At 44.6% G+C, this 18374-nt stretch overlaps 1 protein-coding gene across 9 annotated transcripts in view; it reads right to left on the reverse strand.

The window, feature by feature from the left end:
* Positions 1-9593: 9593 nt before the first annotated feature.
* The window catches only part of BCOR (BCL6 corepressor), a 126376-nt gene continuing 117595 nt past the window's right edge, over positions 9594-18374 (reverse strand). For all 9 annotated transcript variants that reach the window (XM_057301050.1, XM_008968340.7, XM_057301049.2 and 6 more), the window contains 5 exons: positions 15493-15659; positions 13710-13855; positions 12592-12669; positions 12222-12378; positions 9594-10748 (listed from right to left, as the gene is read on the reverse strand). In XM_057301050.1, the coding sequence (XP_057157033.1) occupies positions 10457-10748; positions 12222-12378; positions 12592-12669; positions 13710-13855; positions 15493-15659 (840 nt within the window). In that variant the 3' untranslated portion in view covers positions 9594-10456. The remainder of the gene's footprint in view (positions 10749-12221; positions 12379-12591; positions 12670-13709; positions 13856-15492; positions 15660-18374) is intronic.

Below are 18374 nucleotides of genomic sequence, written 5' to 3' on the forward strand. Positions count from 1 at the left end.
CCAGATCCAAACCCTGAACTCTGAACCCAAGTTTTGCAGAGGAGAGGCTGCCAAACCTCTTGGGCCCTGTGTTTTTGACAGAATGTTATTACCTTTTAGAAAAAGGAGAAGAGTGACAAGGTAATAAATGTTTTAACCTGTCTTTGTTTCACCCTTCTCTGAGGAAGCAGTAATGAGAGGTATTGAAAAAAGTGTGAGATGGAAATTATGATTTTTTTTCCCTCAACATTATTTCGAAAAATCCCAAACCTATATAAAAGGTGAAAGAATGGCCGGTCGCAGTGGCTCAAGCCTGCAATCCCAGCACTTTGAGATGCTGAGGCGGGTGGATTGCTTGAACTCAGGAGTTTCAGACCAGCCCGGGCAACATGGTGAAACCCCATCTCTACTAAAAATACAAAAGTTAGCTGGGCATGGTGGCACGTGCCTGCAGTCCCAGCTACTTTGGAGGCTGAGGTGGGAGGATTGCTTGAGCCCAAGAGGTTGAGGCTGCAGTGAGCTGAGATCATGCCACTGCACTTCAGCCTGGGCAACACAGTGAGACTCAAAAAAAACAGTGAAAGAACGATTTAATATACCCTTTACCTGGATTCCCCAATTATTAATATTTTTCTATGCTGTTATCTGTGTAATAATAAACATATTAATATTTTTCTGTGCTTTTCTTTTCTGAACCTTTTGGAAGTCAATGACAGACATCCTAATTCATCCCTGAACACCCTAGCATACATATCTCAAGAGTATGGACATTCTCCTACATGACCACAATGCCATTATCGTTCCTAAGAAAATGAACATTTATTCAATAATATCCTTTAATTTATATTCTTTATTTCAATTTCCCCATTGGCTCTATAGTGACAGAAACCACATCTGTGGTTGCTTGGGGTCAGGGAGGTGTTGAAAGTAAAGGGCACAGGGGAACTTTCTGGGGTGACAAATGTTAGATGCTTGATTGGGAGTGGTAGTTACATAGATGTAAAATTGCCGAAACTCAGAACTGGGTGTCTTTGGTTTGATATAAATTATATCTTAATAAGATTGATTTTTACCAATTTTACCAGTAGTCCCTAAAGTGTCTGATAAGGAATTTTTACCCCGATCTAGGATTCTATCAAGGTTCATGCATTGCATTTGATCGTCTTGTTCTCCTCAATCTTCCCTAATCTAGAACATTCCCTCTTGCTTGTTTTCATGACATGGATTGAAAAAAAAAAAGGCGGAGGTGGGCGTATTGCTTGAGGTCAGGAGTTTGAGACCAGCCTGACCGACATGATGAAACCCCTTCTCTACTAAAAATACAAAAATTAGCCAGGTGTGCTTGCTTGAACCCAGGAGGCAGAGGTTGCAATGAGCCGAGATTGTGCCACTGCACTCCAGCCTGAGTAACAGAGAGAGACTTTGTCTCGGGAAAAAAAAAAAAAAAAAAAGCCAAGCCAGTTGTCTTGTCTTCCAGAATGTCTGTTTCCTCATTATTGGATTCAAGTTATTTTTTTTTTTTCTCTCTTGAGACAGGGTCTCACTCTGTGGCCCAGGCTGGAGTGCAGTAATTTGATCATGGTTCACTGCAGCCTTGATCTCCTGGGCACAAAAGATCCTCCCAGCTCAGCCTCCCCAGTAGCTGATACTATGGGCATGTGTCACCATGCCCGGCTAATTTTTTCTATTTTTAGTAGAGATGAGGTATCGCCATGTTGCCCAGACTGGCACATTTTTGATAAGAACACTGTAGAGGTAATGCTGGGTCCTTCTTATCAGCGCCATATGGAGCCAGTCTGTCACAGTACTGGCTAGGCTCACTCACCTTGTATGTTCTCTGCTATAGACTCTGGGTCAAGCTTTTCTGCACGCAGCCCCTGGTTCTTGACAGCAGGAAATGGCATTTAGAAACCAAGAACTTAGTGCTAGATGTGCTCATTGCTACTAGGGTGTCAACGTTTGTTAGGCCCTTTTAGTAGACAGAGCTTGGGAATCCACATTGTATTTGCTGAACTCTTGAATTGGCAATTCGTAGCCAACATCACAAGCTTCTTTCTCCCTTCTCCACATTTCATGTTTGTATATCCCTTCTCACAGAGTGGTTCCCATTACCATATTTATCATCTGGTCTATCTCACAATGCATGTAAAAGGCTTTCAGAATTACAATACAATTACTAATTACAATTACAAATACAATACAGAATTACTGCAAGAGATCTGCTGAGTAAAGTTCCAAGATATCTTTGCAGTTATTTTTGTCCTTGGAATATATTTCACTAAGGATGTTCAAAACTTACTTTGGCAAATTCTTTTTCTGTGTGGTAATGTTATCAACGCGATATGGTTTCATTTGTTCCTGTTTACACTCAACTTCAATATTTGCCTTTATTCATCTATTTTTATTGAATTTGGTTTTTTGAATATTTAAACATTTACATGGTTCAAATGAAAACAACTATATCAATAGGAACACACAGAGAATTCTTGTGCCGTCCCTGACCCATCTCGCCTTTGCCACTGAGGTTTCTCCCTCTTTCCAGTTTTCCTGGTGAACAAACAAGTCATCACTAGATGGTAGAGATGAGAAAGGATACACATCTAGTTTGGAGAAATATGCAAACTGTGTGCAAGCAGAGGCAAGCTCCTTTCAGAATCCACTCCCCCCTTTTTAAGTACAGACCTTTTTTAAAAGGAGAATCTAAATATTTATCTAGTGTTTACTACCTGTTGGGCATTGTGCCAGGTGCTCAACATATATGGTCTCATTTAATCCTCACAACCCTGAAAGATACGTATTGTTTTGGGTTGATTTTTTTTGAGACAGGGTCTCACTCTGTCACCCAGGCTGGAGTCTAGTGGTGCAATCATGGCTCACGGTAGCCTCAACCTTCAAGGCTTAAGTAATCCTCCTGCCTCAGCCTCCCAAGTAGCTAGGACTACAGGTGTGTGCCACCATGCCTGGATAACTTTTAAAAGTTTTTTGTTACGGCCAGCCACAGCCTCCCAAAGTGCTGGGATTACAGGCGTGAGCCACCCTGCCCAGCCAACCTTTAAAGTTTTTATAGAGATGGGGTCTCCCCAGGTTGCCCAGGCTGAGATGCTCTCTTTCAAAAAATAACTTCTTGTAGAAAATTTCAAACACACACAAAAATAGAGAGAAGTGCACAATTCAGAGACCTCCATGTACCCATTTCCTGCTTCAAAAATTACCTACTGATGGCCCGGCCAGGTGCAGTGGCTCACGTCTGTAATCCCAGCACTTTGGGAGGCCAAGGCAGGCAGATCACAAGGTCAGGAGATCGAGACCATCCTGGCTAATGTGGTGAAACCCTGCCTCTACTAAAAATACAAAAAATTAGCCGAGTGTGGTGGCAGGCACCTGTAGTCCCAGCTACTTGGGAGGCTGAGGCAGGAGAATGGCGTGAACCCAGGAGGCGGAGCTTGCAGTGAGCCAAGATTGCGCCACTGCACTCCAGCCTGGGTGACAGAGAGACTCCGTCTCAAAAAAATAATAATAAATAAATAAAAATAATTACCTACTCATGGGGCTTGTTTCATCTACATCTCCATCTTCTCCTCCCACTGGGATGATTTTGATGCAAATCCCAGATATCATATACATAAAGATTTCAGCACACATTGCCAAAAGATTTGGAATTAAAAAAAAAAAAGTTCTGGGCCAGGCTTAGTGGCTCATGCCTGTAATCCCAGGCCAAGGCGGGAGGATTGCTTGAGCCCAGGAGTTCAAGACGAGCCTGGCCAACACAAAGAGACCCTATCTCTACAAATAAAAAAAATTAGTTGGTTGTGGTGGTGCACGCCTGTGGTCCCAGCTACTTGGGAGGCTTAGGTGGGGGAATTGCTGGAAACCAGGCAGTAGAGGCTGCAGTGAGCTGTGATTGCACAACTGCACTCCAGTCTGCGTGACAGAGCAACACATTTTAAAATTATATATATATATATATATATGTTCATATATATATATATATATATGTTCAGCATTCCTATTTCCCTGGTTTTTACAAATTTTGCAATTTTTTTTCTTTTTTATAGTTTGTTCAAATCAGACTCACAGATCCATGCTTTACATTTGCTGGTATGTCTCTTGTCTCTTTTAGTCTAGAGGTTTCCTCCTGTTTTTTTCCCCTTGCAAGTTATTTGTTAAATAAACTGAGCCATGTGTCTTTTTTTTTTGAGATGGGGTTTTGCTCTTGTTGCCCAGGCTGGAGTACAATGGTGTGATCTCGGCTCACTGCAACCTCCACTTCCCTGGTTCAAGCAATTCTCCTGCCTCAGCCTCCCGAGTAGCTGAGATTACAGGCGCCCGCCACCATGCCTGGCTAATTTTATTTTTTATTTTTTTGTATTTTTAATAGAGACGGGGTTTCATCATGTTGATCAGGCTGGTCTTGAACTCCTGACCTCAGGTGATCCACCCACCTCAGCCTCCCAAAGTGCTGGGATTACAGGCCTGAGCCACCGCGCCCAGCCCCATGTGTCTTATAGAGTCTCACAGTTTGGCTTTTGCTGAACGCATACCCATAGTGTCCTAACGTGTTTCTCTGCCCCTTGTATTTCTTGTAAACTGGTAAGTAGACTTAGACCTCCATTGTCCAGTGTGGTAGCCAGTAGCCACATGTGGCTACTGAGCACTTGGCAATGTGGCCAGTTCAAGCTGAAAAGTGCTGCAAATGTAAAATACACATTGGAGTTTCTAAAGTCTTGGTATAAAAAACAAAAGTGTCTCGTTAATGATTTCTGTATTGATTGCATGTCAAAATGGTAATACTTCGGATATACGGAGTTAAACAACATATGTTATAAAACTTACTTTTGGTCGGGCACTGTGGCTCATGGCCTATAATCCCAGCACTTTGGAAGGCTTAATTTTTTTGACACAACCCCACTGGCTTCTTGTATATATCTATACTCCCTTCCAATTCTTCCCTGCCCCAAACTGGAATCAACCATTTCTCAAATAAAGCTCAGTTGTTTTTAATGAGGAAAGGTATTTAGAAACCATAGGCTGGGAGCTATGGTGCTCATTTCTATCAGTCATTGTTTCCAGGCTTTTTGAGAGGACAGAGCTAGGAAACAAACTTTCCTAAGATAAAATATTAATACATCATGAGTTCATAGTGATACTTACAATTCATGTTCAGGGCTGGATAATTTATCTAACCTTGCCAATTCTATATTTTCATCTCCTTTCTCTCATGTTGAAGTCCCAGTTCTCTATACCAACATTTCCTTCTGTTTTATCTCACCACACAAACAGGACAGGCTCAGAATAACAATACTGACACTACCAAAGATAAGATTACTGAAAACAACTATAAAAATGTTTTCAGGCCAGGTGCGGTGGCTCACTCCTGTAATCCCAGCACTTTGGGAGGCCAAGGTGGGTGGATCACCTGAGGTCAGGAGTTCAAGACCAGTCTGACCAACATGGTGAAACCCCATCTCTACTAAAAATACAAAAATTAGCCAGGCATGGTGGCATGCACCTGTAATCCCAGCTACTCAGGAGGCAGGAGAATCACTTGAACCTGAGAGGCGGAGGTTGCAGTGAGCCGAGATTGTGCTGTTGCACTCCAGCCTGGGAGACAAAGCGAGACTCCATCTCAAAAAAAAAAAAAAGTTTTCAGTTTTCTGTCCTTAGGGTAAATCCACAAGAGATGAAACAATGTATTCTGTTGTTGTTTTGTTGGTTTTTGTTTTTTTTTTTTTTTGAGATGGAGTTTCACTCATTGCCCAGGCTGTAGTGCAAAGGCATGATCTCCACTCCCTGCAACCTCCGCCTCCCAGGTTCAAGTGATTCTCCTGCCTCAGCCTCTCTAGTAGCTGGGATTACAGGCATGTGCCACCACGCCTGGCTAATTTTGTATTTTTAGTAGAGACGGGGTTTCTCCATGTTGGTCAGGCTGGTCTCGAACTCCTGACCTCAGGTGATCTGCCCACCTCGGCCTCCTAAAGTGCTGGGATTACAGGCATGAGCCACCGCGCCTGGCCTGTATTCTGTTTTAAAGTCACTTGAAAACAGTTTTTCTGTGTGGTACCAACTAGATATATAGGTTTATTAATTGCATTTTGCTTTTTGATTTCTAGGCATTACATTTGGTTTATAATTATGTCAATTCCAAAGTCAAATCTATACTCTGAGAATACTCAAATAGAACTTCCATTTGTTTCCCTCATGCCTGTTCTTTTCTTTTCGAAAGCTATTTTTTCAAGCCTTTATTATTTCATTTTTTAAACAAAGAAGATATGCATATATACTTTAAGTCAAACTGTGCACCTTCCTTCACCTTGTTTTTCAGTTAATGATTAATAATCAGTCAGTTGGCTAGGTGTGGTGGCTCATGCCTGTAATCCAGCACTTTGGGAGGCCAACGTGGGTGGATCGCTTCAGCTCAGGAGAACAGCCTGGCCAACACAGCAAGTCTCCCATCTCTCCAAAAAAACAAAATAATTACCCCAGAATGGTGGTGCTTGTCTGTAGTCCCAGCTATTCAGGAGGGTGAGGCAGGAGGATTGCTTGAGCCTGGGGAGTTGAGGCGGTGGTGAGCCATGATTGTACCACTACACTCCAGCTTGGGCAAGAGCGAGACGAGACCCTGTCTCAAAAAAATAAATAGGCCAGGCATGGTAGCTCACGCCTGTAATCCTGGCACTTTGGGAGGCTGAGGCTGGGTGGATTACCTGAGACCAGGAGTTCAAGACTAGCCTGGCCAACATGGTGAAACCCTGTCTCTACTAAAAACATAAAAATTAGCTGGGCATGGTGGCGGGTGCCTACAATTCCAGCTACTTGGGAGGCTGAGGCAGGAGAATTGCTTAAACCCAGGAGGCAGAGGTTGCAGTGGGCAGAGGTTGCAGTGAGCAGAGGTTGTACCACTGCACTCCAAGTCCGGGCGACAGAGCAAGACTGTCTCAAAAAATAATAATAATAAATAATAAAATAAAATAATAATAATTGGAAGACCACTCTAAAGCAAGTTAGGGAACTATTCCTCAATTCTTTTTACAGTTGCATAGTATTCCACTGTGTGGGTGTACCATTGTTAACTCAACCAGTGCCCAACTGATGGAGATTTGGGTGTTTTGCTATTACATCAATTAACGTAAATGGCAGGTAGGGTAGGGCTGCTATGGTGGCTTGGTTCCAGGAGATTCTCAAAGACCCATGCTCCTTCAAACTTGTCCAGCAGTGCTCGACTTCGATACTTCATGGTCCAAGGTGGTTGTGACAGCTATAGCTAGAGCAGCCACATTCTAGCCAGGAAGAGGGAGGACAGGGCAAAGGAAAGCATGTCCTGATCCTAAGGGACACCTTCAGAATTGGAATGAACCACTTCTGCTGTCTACCCGTGATGAGCTCCATTGCACTCATGTTGACCTTCATGGAAACTCTTCTATGTTGCTGGTGGGTTCCTGGACACCCAAATGAGGGCCTATAAAGGTCTGCTCTGTACCTCTGGTGAGCTCTTCTAAACCCATGGTGTTTCTATACGGCCAATACGATCTCATCTATGCCTGTGGTGTCTTCTACACCCAGAGTGAGCTCCCTTCCCCCCAAGAGGAGTTCTACTGGAATGGGCACTCTACCTGCAGTGGGATCTCACACCTGTGTTAACATCTTTGCCTGTGGAGAGCTCTTCAATGCCCGAGGTGATCTTAGATCATGATTGCTCCAAACCTGTGGTGAGCACTTGAACACCCATACTGAGTTCCTCTCAACACACAATAAGCTCCCCTATCTTCTGGTGATGCGTCCCTCTCCCCGTGGAGTGTGATCTGGTCCATACCTGTGGCCCGCTCTATGTTCACGGTGAGCTCTATTACCCATGGGGAGTTCCTGAGCAGGGGTGGGGCATTGCTCTACATCCAAACCTTTCTCAGCCATGGGGATCTCATCTATACCCCCAGTCAGTTCTACGTCCATGTTTCCAACCACCCTGACAGTTCTTGCACTAACTGTTCTGACTACTAGCTCCTCCAACTGCATGAACCACAGCCTTAAATGTCTCCTGCACCAAGCTGCTTCTTCTGCACACCCTAACCTTGTGGCTCTCACCTGTTTTCCCAGCTTAATTAACAGAATGACCTTCATCCAAGATAAAAATCTCAGTTGGCCTTGGGCTCTCCCTTTGCCTCCAACCCCAATACAAAGAGCTGGATGCCCTTAAGTTTTTATTATTTTTTAAATCTGGGTGTGTAGGATCTCTCGTAGCTTTGATGGTAGTTCAGCTTCACCAGTCCTCTTCTGCTTAAATCATTTCTACAGGTCTGTTTTACTGGTCTTGTCGTCTGTTTTTTTCACTTCAACACTCCCCCTAGCTTTTTGAGGGGACTTCCTGTAAAACAAAAACTAAGTAAACTGTTAATAGTGGTTAACGTGGGTGGGGGAGGGGAGGGGATAATAGGAAACGTGTCTATTTCTGACATGATTGGGTTTTTTAAATAAGGTATACATTTTCTATTATCAGAAAAATTAGTAAATAAGATGGTAGGCTGCCTTTTGTCTTCAAGATACACTCCAAACTTCATTCGTAGCCAACCTTCCCCCAAAAAGGGCTCTTGCATTCCTCACATGGAATTTCTTCATTCCCAACAATGCCTCACTTTTCCTTTTTTTTTCTTCCACAGCGTTTGCTGGCCTGACAAATACAGCGTCCCCACAGCCTCTTTCCTCTGCTTTCGCGGTCCTAGTGTTCCATGCAGGATCAGAAAGCACTGAGGGCATTCGGTGCACAAATGGATTTGACACAAGGACCCAGATGAATATGGTCTTTGGAAGGGCTGGGGGAACAGGAGTCAGGGACAACTCTGGATCCGCAGGGTTCACGAACAATCTGCTGAGGCTGTCATCCAAGAATTAGAAAGCTGCCACTGCCACAACCACTACTGTATCTCATCACCCACCAAGCTGAAAACCAGACACTGGAATGCTGGTCAGTCATTCCAACTGGCTGGCATTCTCTTCAAATTTTCCTATCTGCAGCCACTATAGTAGGAAGGTGCCCCTACCTCATGCTGCCCTCCAAACAGAATATGCACTCAGAAAGCTAGCTGCAAGGGAGTCAAGTAGTTTTCAGCTTTCTAGCCTCTATAGTGAAGGACAGGCACAAAAGCAAGTGAGATGGAAATCAAGGGCCAACTGATAGTGCTCAGTGCAGATACTGCTGGGAAAAGTCAAGAACAGAGGAAAGGCTGGCTCTACAGGCCTTGACTCTCAGACCATGCAACAGAAGGGCTGCAGAAGTGACATAACAAATGCCTAGCTTCAGAAAAAACACTCCTAGAGAGTTGGCCATGACGTGGGACTGAAATAGGTCAAGGCCAAAGGCAATGCAAAAGCCTCCATAAGCATCAAAGGAGACAGGAAAGAGAAGGTTCTAAGAGACAGGAAATATGTCCAAGAATTGGGCTTTCAGAATAGGACTCCAAATTATATTCTGAGTATAACTCCTCCAAAATCCTCCAGTCTGCTTTGGTTTCTAGAGACTATAAATTGCTCTAAAGTTATCTATAGGGAATACATCACCAGCACCATTTAAGAAGAATCAGGGACAACAATAATGCTTTAGGAATACATGGGACACAAGGTACTTCAATTTTCTCCTTTCCTCAACAGTTTTATTGCCTTTTAAGAAAATTTTTGTAAAATATAAATACAAAGGCAGAGAATTTACTTACAAAGTTAAAACACAGATTTCAAACATAAACACACAATTCAGAAAATTTTAGTTTTATGTACATTTCCAAGCAACCTCAACATATTATGTTAGTTTTCAATATTTTACAGGGTACAGAAAAAAATAGCTCAAAGTCTTCTTTAAATAAGAGCATAAAATGTTTAAACATATAAACAATCCGGTTTGATGCGTGAAAACTAATTTCACAGCTTTTAAATTAGGATATAAAAGTTTCATACAATTAGTTGTTGTGTGTGGATATGGTTTGAATTTATATTACACACTACTGGATTACATCCAATAGCATTTACCTGGCCCGAGCAGGTACTCTGTAAACAAAACAAAGTTATATCACCAAGTGCCTTCCCCGAATTCGCTCCCTCAAACCAACCACACAGTTCTGACCACTCTACAGTCATGGCCTGTCATCAGAGCTTTGTATGAAATTAAGTCAAAGTGTGGAGCTCCTTTTACTCATTTTTTTTTCTCCTTAAAAAAGAAAAGAAACAAATGTTCCAAGTAAAAACAAACGTATCCCAAAGCATGTGTGCATTAAAAAGTAAAGAAACATTATAACAACTTCATAAAAACTGACTTAAAAGTTTAAAAGGAAAAAAACATGTTTCTAAGTCCTTCTGACTGGAGTAATTTCTCTTATATAAAGAAGAGATATTTTCATATGTAATAGTGTCCTTTCTTTACAGAAATAGTTGTATTATGACACATATGCACAAGGATTAACACTATAACACACTGTACATGGTGGGTCCAGCTTGCTCACCAGTAGTTGTCTGAGGCCAGATCACTGGGGTGGAGCCACTCTACAGAGGAGCCCAGCAGAGTCTGAATTTCGTTCGTGAATTCCACCAGATCTAACAGCTCCTTACTTTCAGGGTTGAAGGCTTCCAGGTCTTTGGAGCAAGAGAACAAGAGACTTGCAGAAACCTGCCGATAAAATTCTGCCTCTGCAATGGTGACAATTTCCACGTTTGGAAAATTGCAGCGAAATATGCGGGAGGACATTTTCAATTTCTTAAGGACATCCGAAAGCAGTAGCCAGTTTCGTGGCCTACAAAACAGAAAGGAAAATGCTTTGAGTTTCCAGTAAAATGAAAAGTGCTCCCAACTATTAATATTAACTACCAACCCAAGTGGACCAGCCTCTATGTCCTTTCATTCTGCTCCCACCCCTCATTTCTCACCATACCTACTCTCTGATCACTTTTTTTTTTTTTTTTTGAGACGGAATCTCGCTCTGTCGCCCAGGCTGGAGTGCAGTGGCGCGATCTCAGCTCACTGCAAGCTCCACCTCCCAGGTTCACGCCATTCTCCCACCTCAGCCTCCCGAGTAGCTGGGACTACAGGGGCCCGCCACCATGCCCGGCTACTTTTTAGTATTTTTAGTAGAGACGGGGTTTCACCATGTTAACCAGGATGGTCTCGATCTCCTGACCTCATGATCCGCCCGCCTTGGCCTCCCAAAGTGCTGGGATTACGGACGTGAGCCACTGTGCCCGGCCATCGCCATTCCTTTCTAAGGTGAGGCAGAGTAACTACTTCTAGCAGTAGGAACTCTGGACTCATCTGTCCATCTAGGGAGGACCATCTGAATAAGCCCCATTTCTCCCCTTTCTGGTGGTAAAGTCCTGCTCATTCAGCTGTGACCACAACTAGGGTCAAGCCTATCCAAGTGCCCTGCTATCAACAGTCACTGGGAGAGTAAGTCTGTATCCCCATTTCTTTGATCTCTTCTCTCCTCAGACCCTCACTAACAGCATTATAAACACACAAGGCTGTCTCTCCATTCAAGCATGTCCACCCCCATCCTTCCATTCTTTTGGGAGTGACACTTTTGAGAAGGAAGGTGTTGCATTCCTTGCATACAACCTACCATACTTTATGATTTCCATCACTGTTTGTAATGGCATATATGTTTATAGCTTCAGGGCTGAGGAGGATGTTACTTATCAAGCAGCTCTGTCAACACACAGCAGAGCAGTCTCTTGACAAGTACACCCAAGATGATTGGTCACTGGTGAATAGGAGCTCAACCATAGGGGGCAGAGGGGATTAACTAAATCTGATGACACACCAATATCCTAAGTGTCATGTACAATGATTGTCCTAACCTTACACAAGGTGGTTTATCAGTGTAGTCCGTACATCTCAAAACATCCTACAGTGGTCTGTTGCAGGCAGTCCTAGGGAGGACACCTTCTCAAAGTGTTTAAGGATTTAAGTATCCAAGGTGCTGACCCTTCCATAAAGTTCCAGTCACCCACTTCTCTGGGGAGTGACTTAAGCCTTGGTGTTAGTGATGAGGGCAGGTTTATACCATGCTGTGCCCCACCCCCCACCACACTGGGTATAAGGAAGCTGATGTGTACCCTTTCTGGAAAATATCTACTGCATTGTGTGAGGTTCATGGACAGTTAAGGAGGTCACTCACCCACCCACCCTCATCTGCTCAAAGCGCATTTCTAACTCCTGTCACCTCAAGAGCAGCTCAGCTAGTTTTCAATCACATGACAGCCATGCTCACCCCTGAGCCACAGATACTTGGATGTTATAACACGGTAAGAGGGGGGTCTCTGAAAATTCAAATTCAAACACATCGCTATAGGCATCGTCATCATCATCCTGGTCTTCTGGTCCTGGGGGGTTGGCTAAAACATCATAGCCACTTTCATCATCTGGTTCTAATGGAGGGCAAATAAGAGAGGAAGGAATCAGCAAACTACAGCAAGATGTCCACAGTTGTCAACAACAACAAGGAGTTTAAATAACAAGATTCTTTCCCAAGTGAGTCCTGCTTCTAGTGCCCACCATCCACTTTCCCTCACCCATACCAGACAGAAATAGACTTGAACTTGTTCACCTCCTACGGAACTTGAGCAAACAATGCAGCTTACCACAAACAGAGCTGCCATAGAAGTCCCAAGCGCCACTGGCGTCATCATCATTGCGACCCTGTAGGTCATTTAAATAATCTGGAGGGAGAGAAAAATAAAAAAAACAAGATAAAATCTACTGCTGAGAACAAAATGATGGCAGAGCCACGTGGCATTTTTTCCTATACATTCATGACAGGCTGGAAGGTCATTTCCTGTCTTCCTCTTTCTCAGCAAAATAAAGTAGCATTACACTTATGTATCTCTCTCTCTCTTTTTTTTTTTTTTTTTGAGAGTCTTGCTCTGTTGCCCAGGCTGGAGTGCAGTGGCACAATCTCGGCTCACTGCAGCCTCCACCCCTCCACCTCCCGGGTTCAAGGGATTCTCCTGCCTCAGCCTCCCAAGCTGGGACTAGAGGCGCCCACCACCATGCCCAGCTAATTTTTGTATTTTTAGTAGAGACAGGGTTTTACCATGTTGGCCAGGTTGGTCTTGAACTCCTGACCTCGGGTGATCCACCTGCCTCGGCCTCCCAAAGTGCTGGGATTACAGGCGTGAGCCAACCGTGTCCGGCCTACTTTTGTATCTCTTCTTTGATAGCCTAACTAAGCTGCTTCTTCCAACAAGTGAGTGTAATTTAAGGTAAACAAGGGCGGGTCACCAGTGAGTTAGTGGCATTCTTTGGCAGGAAGTGCCTGATAAGGAATTTAACTGCAGGTGCCTGACACTCATGAAAACCTTGTGCTTCTGCTTTAGGCACTTTGTAATGCCCAGGGCTTAAGTAATGGGTTATCTGATGACCTAACACCATAAACCTGTCCAAATAATTTCATGTATGGAAGGTTTGAGTCATTTTTCCCAGACTCAAGATGTAAACCTATGAGCCATACCTAAGTTAAGAATGCATGTGTGGAAAATGAGAATAACTTTAGGAAATCTTTTAAAACATTAGGGTGAATAGATGACTTAGCTTCACTAGAATAAAGTCAAACCACACAAAAGTTCAAACACTCGGCTGCTCTCCTAAAAGCTTTACAGTTTCAGCCTTTGTGATTTCTGCCTAGTCAAATTCCAATCATCTATTGTATCGAGTTACCATCTAATTTTTGAATAAGACCATTTCTTGAACTTTGTCATACCTGTTAAGAACTTTTCCATAAGTTCACTGTGGGTCATTTTCATGATGGTTCTACCTGAGTACGTAGCCAAGGTGGGGTCAGCACCATAAGAGAGAAGTAGTCGGACAATTTCCAAGTGATCGTTCTCAACAGCATCGTGCAGAGGCCTAGGAAGAGAGGCACAATAGAATTATGCTCATGCAAGCCACACTTGCTTATAAAGCAGCTGTCTCCTTTAAAAGCAACAGGCAAAGCTGGGCACATGTGCACCTTGTGTACTGAGCCTCCTAAGCACAGTATTTCATCCAGGAGGTGTGCACAGTCACCGCCACTGCACAGATAGGGAAACTGAGCTACAGTGAGTGGCTCAACGTCAAGCAATGAATCACTGTTATTTTGATGACTAACCCTTTACAGGGCAGATGAAGAGACTATTTCAGGCCTAAATCTCAAACCCAAATCTATCCTTTTTTTGCGGGGGTGGGGGTGGGGGTGGACAGGGTCTCACTCCACTGTCCAGGCTGGAGTGCAGTGGGGCGGATCATGGCTCACTGCAGCCTCGATCTCCTGGGCTCAAGTGATCCTTCTGCCTCAGCCTCCTCATAGCTGGGACTATAGGCGCATGCCACCACACCTGGCTAATTTTTTCTTTTTGTAGGGACGGGGTCTTACTATGTTTTCCAGGCTGATCTTGAACTCCTAGGCTCAAGTGATCCTCCTGCCTCGGCCTCCGAAATTGCTGGGATTACAGGCAAGAGAGCCACTGCCCAGCTGCAAACCCTATCTTAATCCAAGGCCTAAGAAGGAAGTCAAGCCCAAAATGAAAACATTTTCAACAAATTTAAGTAGTCATGGACCATATGAAGGTAACTTACAGGGGATAAAAGAGGTCCCATCATCATGGAAGCCAATACAACAAGCAACTGTCACACATTTAAAAAAAAAAAAAAAACCACCTCTGTTTTTAAAAGAAACTAGATGCAAAGAGATTAGCAGAGACTCTCCTGAAAGCCTGATCCCAGGACCTCACACAGATCAGTGATTAACCTCTGGCCCAGAAGCCAAGGGAACGGTGGGGAGAAGAAACAGGCCTGGTGGGGTGTGTTCTCAGCAGGGTACAGAGGCCTCCTACCTATGTCCATGGAGCTGGGGGTTGGGGTTGGCGGGGAGAAGATGGGTCTCTGCCCAATCTGAGGGAATGCTATTTGCAAAGTGTGAAAGACCAAATACATTTCCGTTTGGCTATTTCTGTCACTGTCAGGAAACCCCCAGTGCCCAGCCTCATGGCAGCATCCCACTCACACAACCAGGAAGATGTTCAGGCTGACTCAGACCTGGGTCTCTGACCAATAAACCAGGGTCAAGGACAGGGTGAGGGCCACGGCTGGGGATGTGGGTGGCAATGGCAGGTCCTGCTGAACCAGCGGAGGGGCAGCTGGCACTCTGTGTGTACTCCTGGGACTTTCAGCTCAAATATATTTTAAATACAGTGACTTCATAGATAGTGATGAAGAGTCCAGGGTCTTAAAAGGCAACACCCCCAATTATTCATGCAGGCCTCAACATTTTCAGAAGCTTTGGTTCACAGGAACATTATAGGGCTGACCAAAATTGGGAGCTTTACATCTACATTTGCCAGAAAGGTCTGCTGGATTCAATTCCAGAGAACCCAGTGGTCAGTGTGCTTACAGTCACCCTCTGTCTTTCCTCCTGGAATTTCCCGTATACGCTGAGAACCGCCACCGCACAGATAGGGAAGCTTGGTCTCAGCAGAGCCAGGCTGAGAACAAGACACATCACTGACCTGGTTCCATCCTGGGCACTACAGTTGACATCAGCGCCATATTCAAGGAGGTGTCGCACAATGTTGAGCCAGCCCCTAGCACAAGCTTCATGCAGGGCGCAGTAACCTGCGTTGTCCCGATGATTTACATCACAAATCTTGTTCTCTAAGCAGTACAGGACCACTTCCTGTGGGGAGGGGAGGGAGGAATGCCATCAGATCACTGCACAATGACCTTGTAAGGTGGACCTCTCTGTAGCTTTCAAAGACATACACCCTCAGGCCTGAGAACCTGAGAACCTCTCGGGCAGGCTGTGGATGTCTTGGTGAGGGGGAAACACATGTGCGAAGCGCCTGATGACAGGGACAGCATCATTTAGGGGTCTGCGGCCCAGCTGCCTGGCCCTGGGCGAGTTATGCTCCTAATTCTCCAAAGCTTCCTTTCCTACCTCTGGAGGAGAGTAACAGCGCCTACCAGGGGCTGCTAAGAAACTGTAATTAGAGACCCACACAAGCCCTTAGCTCAGTGCCTGGCACAGTGAGTACAGAGGGATTTGGTTGCTAATGTTTCAAACAACGCATGAATAAGTACAAGGACATCCTCCTCACTCAATCGATTCATCCAATAGGTAGTAGTGGATGACGACAGAAGTTTAGATAAAAGCAAGGCCAATCAAGGCATAATGAACAATTAAATGAGCTGGAGAACGTTTCTCAACTTCACAGAGAGGAGGATGCCCAGGAGTTTAGGCTGGTCCTCACGCCCCTTGGAAAGACCCGGAGTTGGAGCCTGGGCGGCAGTGCCTCTGTTGGTATCATACTCATCAACAAATGACATCAACGCTTCCAATAACCCTACCCTCTTTTTGCTTCACTCTCCGCCCCACTTGGGGCTGAATCAATATATTTTCATATTTACTTAAGTTAATGACAGGAATCTAATACACCACATACCACAACCTACGCATTTCAAGAACTAAGTAAGACAATCCTTCCCTTCCCCCTTTGCAGAACGTGTTCCGCATCAACAGTTTGCATGAGAATCACTGTTATTAATCTCACTTCTTTGGCGTGTTAAAACATTAAAATGAACCACTCCCAGTAAGCAGAGCAGTAATTTAGTCCATGTTTTATTACCTTGATTAAGAAAGTTTTCAAACACATGGAACAGTATCTGCCACCAGACAACAGGTTACACTGTTTTCCTAGCAGTCATGGCCAGCAGAGAGCTCTCAGGTTCTGAAGACTGGGGGGAAAGCCAGAACATGTGGGGTAGCCCAACACATGTTCCACTTGGCAAGGGGGGAGCTTGATGGGTCACAGCAGGCTCTCCTTTGTGACAACTCTTAAATAACTCATCTATAACCTAAAATAGGCAGCATTTGAGCCACCCATAAACGTGAGGTGAGTTCTGAAAATTCTTTTATGCCCTTTCTAAGACACATCAGTCAAAGGTGATCACTCACTTGAACACTAACTAGAATGTTCTAGATGCTCCCCCTGTGAACCTAAGGCTGCACGCTGGTAACCCTGGCCGGTAACCCTGTTGCTTCAGGACACTGCGGCAGCTCCCTTCCAAATCAAGGGGAGGAAGAGAGAAGGCATGCCCACAGATGCGTCTCTTCCTTCAGGCCCTCACCTGCCAGAAAGCCCACAATCCTCTGAGCTCCCAGGCCACCTGCCCCGAGCACTGGTATCCAGGATACCGCATGAAGCTGCTGCTCTTTTAGCAGGCCCTCACTAGCCAGACTCGAGTGGACGGCTGCAAGCTAATGAGCTGTGTACCCAGCCAGGGAGATGCCCTGTCACGTGACTCAGGGATCAGCTCTAAGCGCCACCGACTGCTGTGCACAGATCAATCTACCCGGATCCCGGCAGCCGGCCTGGTGTCCTATCAACCCAGGGTTTATTTGCTCTGACAATTATGGCCTTCACCTGGAAACCTTCATCACTACTAGGGCTGATCTGAGGGAACCTAGAAATGAAAGATGTCGAGGCTGAAGGGTAAGTCAACTCTGTTATCCTGGAGGATGGCAGGCAAGGCAACAGTAACCCAACAACCAGGTCAGACGTTTTGCCATTGGCCACCATAACACTTCTGATGTTCCCAAATGTGTATGTCATATCCCACAGTGACCTGTGAGATCTCAGGAAGGAAAAGTGGTATGAGTCTCATTCAACACTCAAGGAAGTTGAGGCCCAGAGAGGTTAAGCCCCATATTCAATTAACACAAAGTATCAGACCCATAACTCAGGTCTTTTGGCAACGGGTCTGCTGGGAAGTTTCCAAAGGCCCAATCAAGGGCCCTGGCTAGAGGGCTGCAATCCAGCCATGACCAGCATCCCTTGCACCTTTTCTGTTGGGGTCAAGCAGGCTAATGACACTCTCCTAGATGGGAGGGTGATGGGATCTTAAATGGGTGGCAACCGCTGTCACCAACAGAAAGAATGAAGAAGCCAGACAAGTCTGTCTACCCATTACATTACTTGGTTTATTCTCCACGCTGGAAATGGGAGTGTTTGAAGGGCAGCCCGCCCATTCCCAAACAAAATCAAACTGTTTTTGTTGGACAATTCTCTGTTAAGCAGCTATAAGCTGAATGCCATTAACCGCAAAATGTAACCATAAAGGCCATAAACCCGACATTGTTAATTAATTAAATGCCTCATTAACTTTTTTAAAAACATGATTTATTCGATTCATAGAAAACTTAACCATCACTACTAAATGCACACACATGCGGTTCCACATTGGCATCTTAGCCTAAGAACAGACAGGTTCAACTGTAACTGGCCTTTCAGGTGGTCTATTACAGATCTGAAGACAGAGGGTGTTTCTAAACCTCAAGAACCAGATTAACAGAAAACAAAGCTTGAGCAGCCTTTTTATTGCATGTGGTATC

This window comes from Pan paniscus, chromosome X, assembly GCF_029289425.2.
Source record: "Pan paniscus chromosome X, NHGRI_mPanPan1-v2.0_pri, whole genome shotgun sequence".
NCBI lineage: Eukaryota > Metazoa > Chordata > Mammalia > Primates > Hominidae > Pan > Pan paniscus.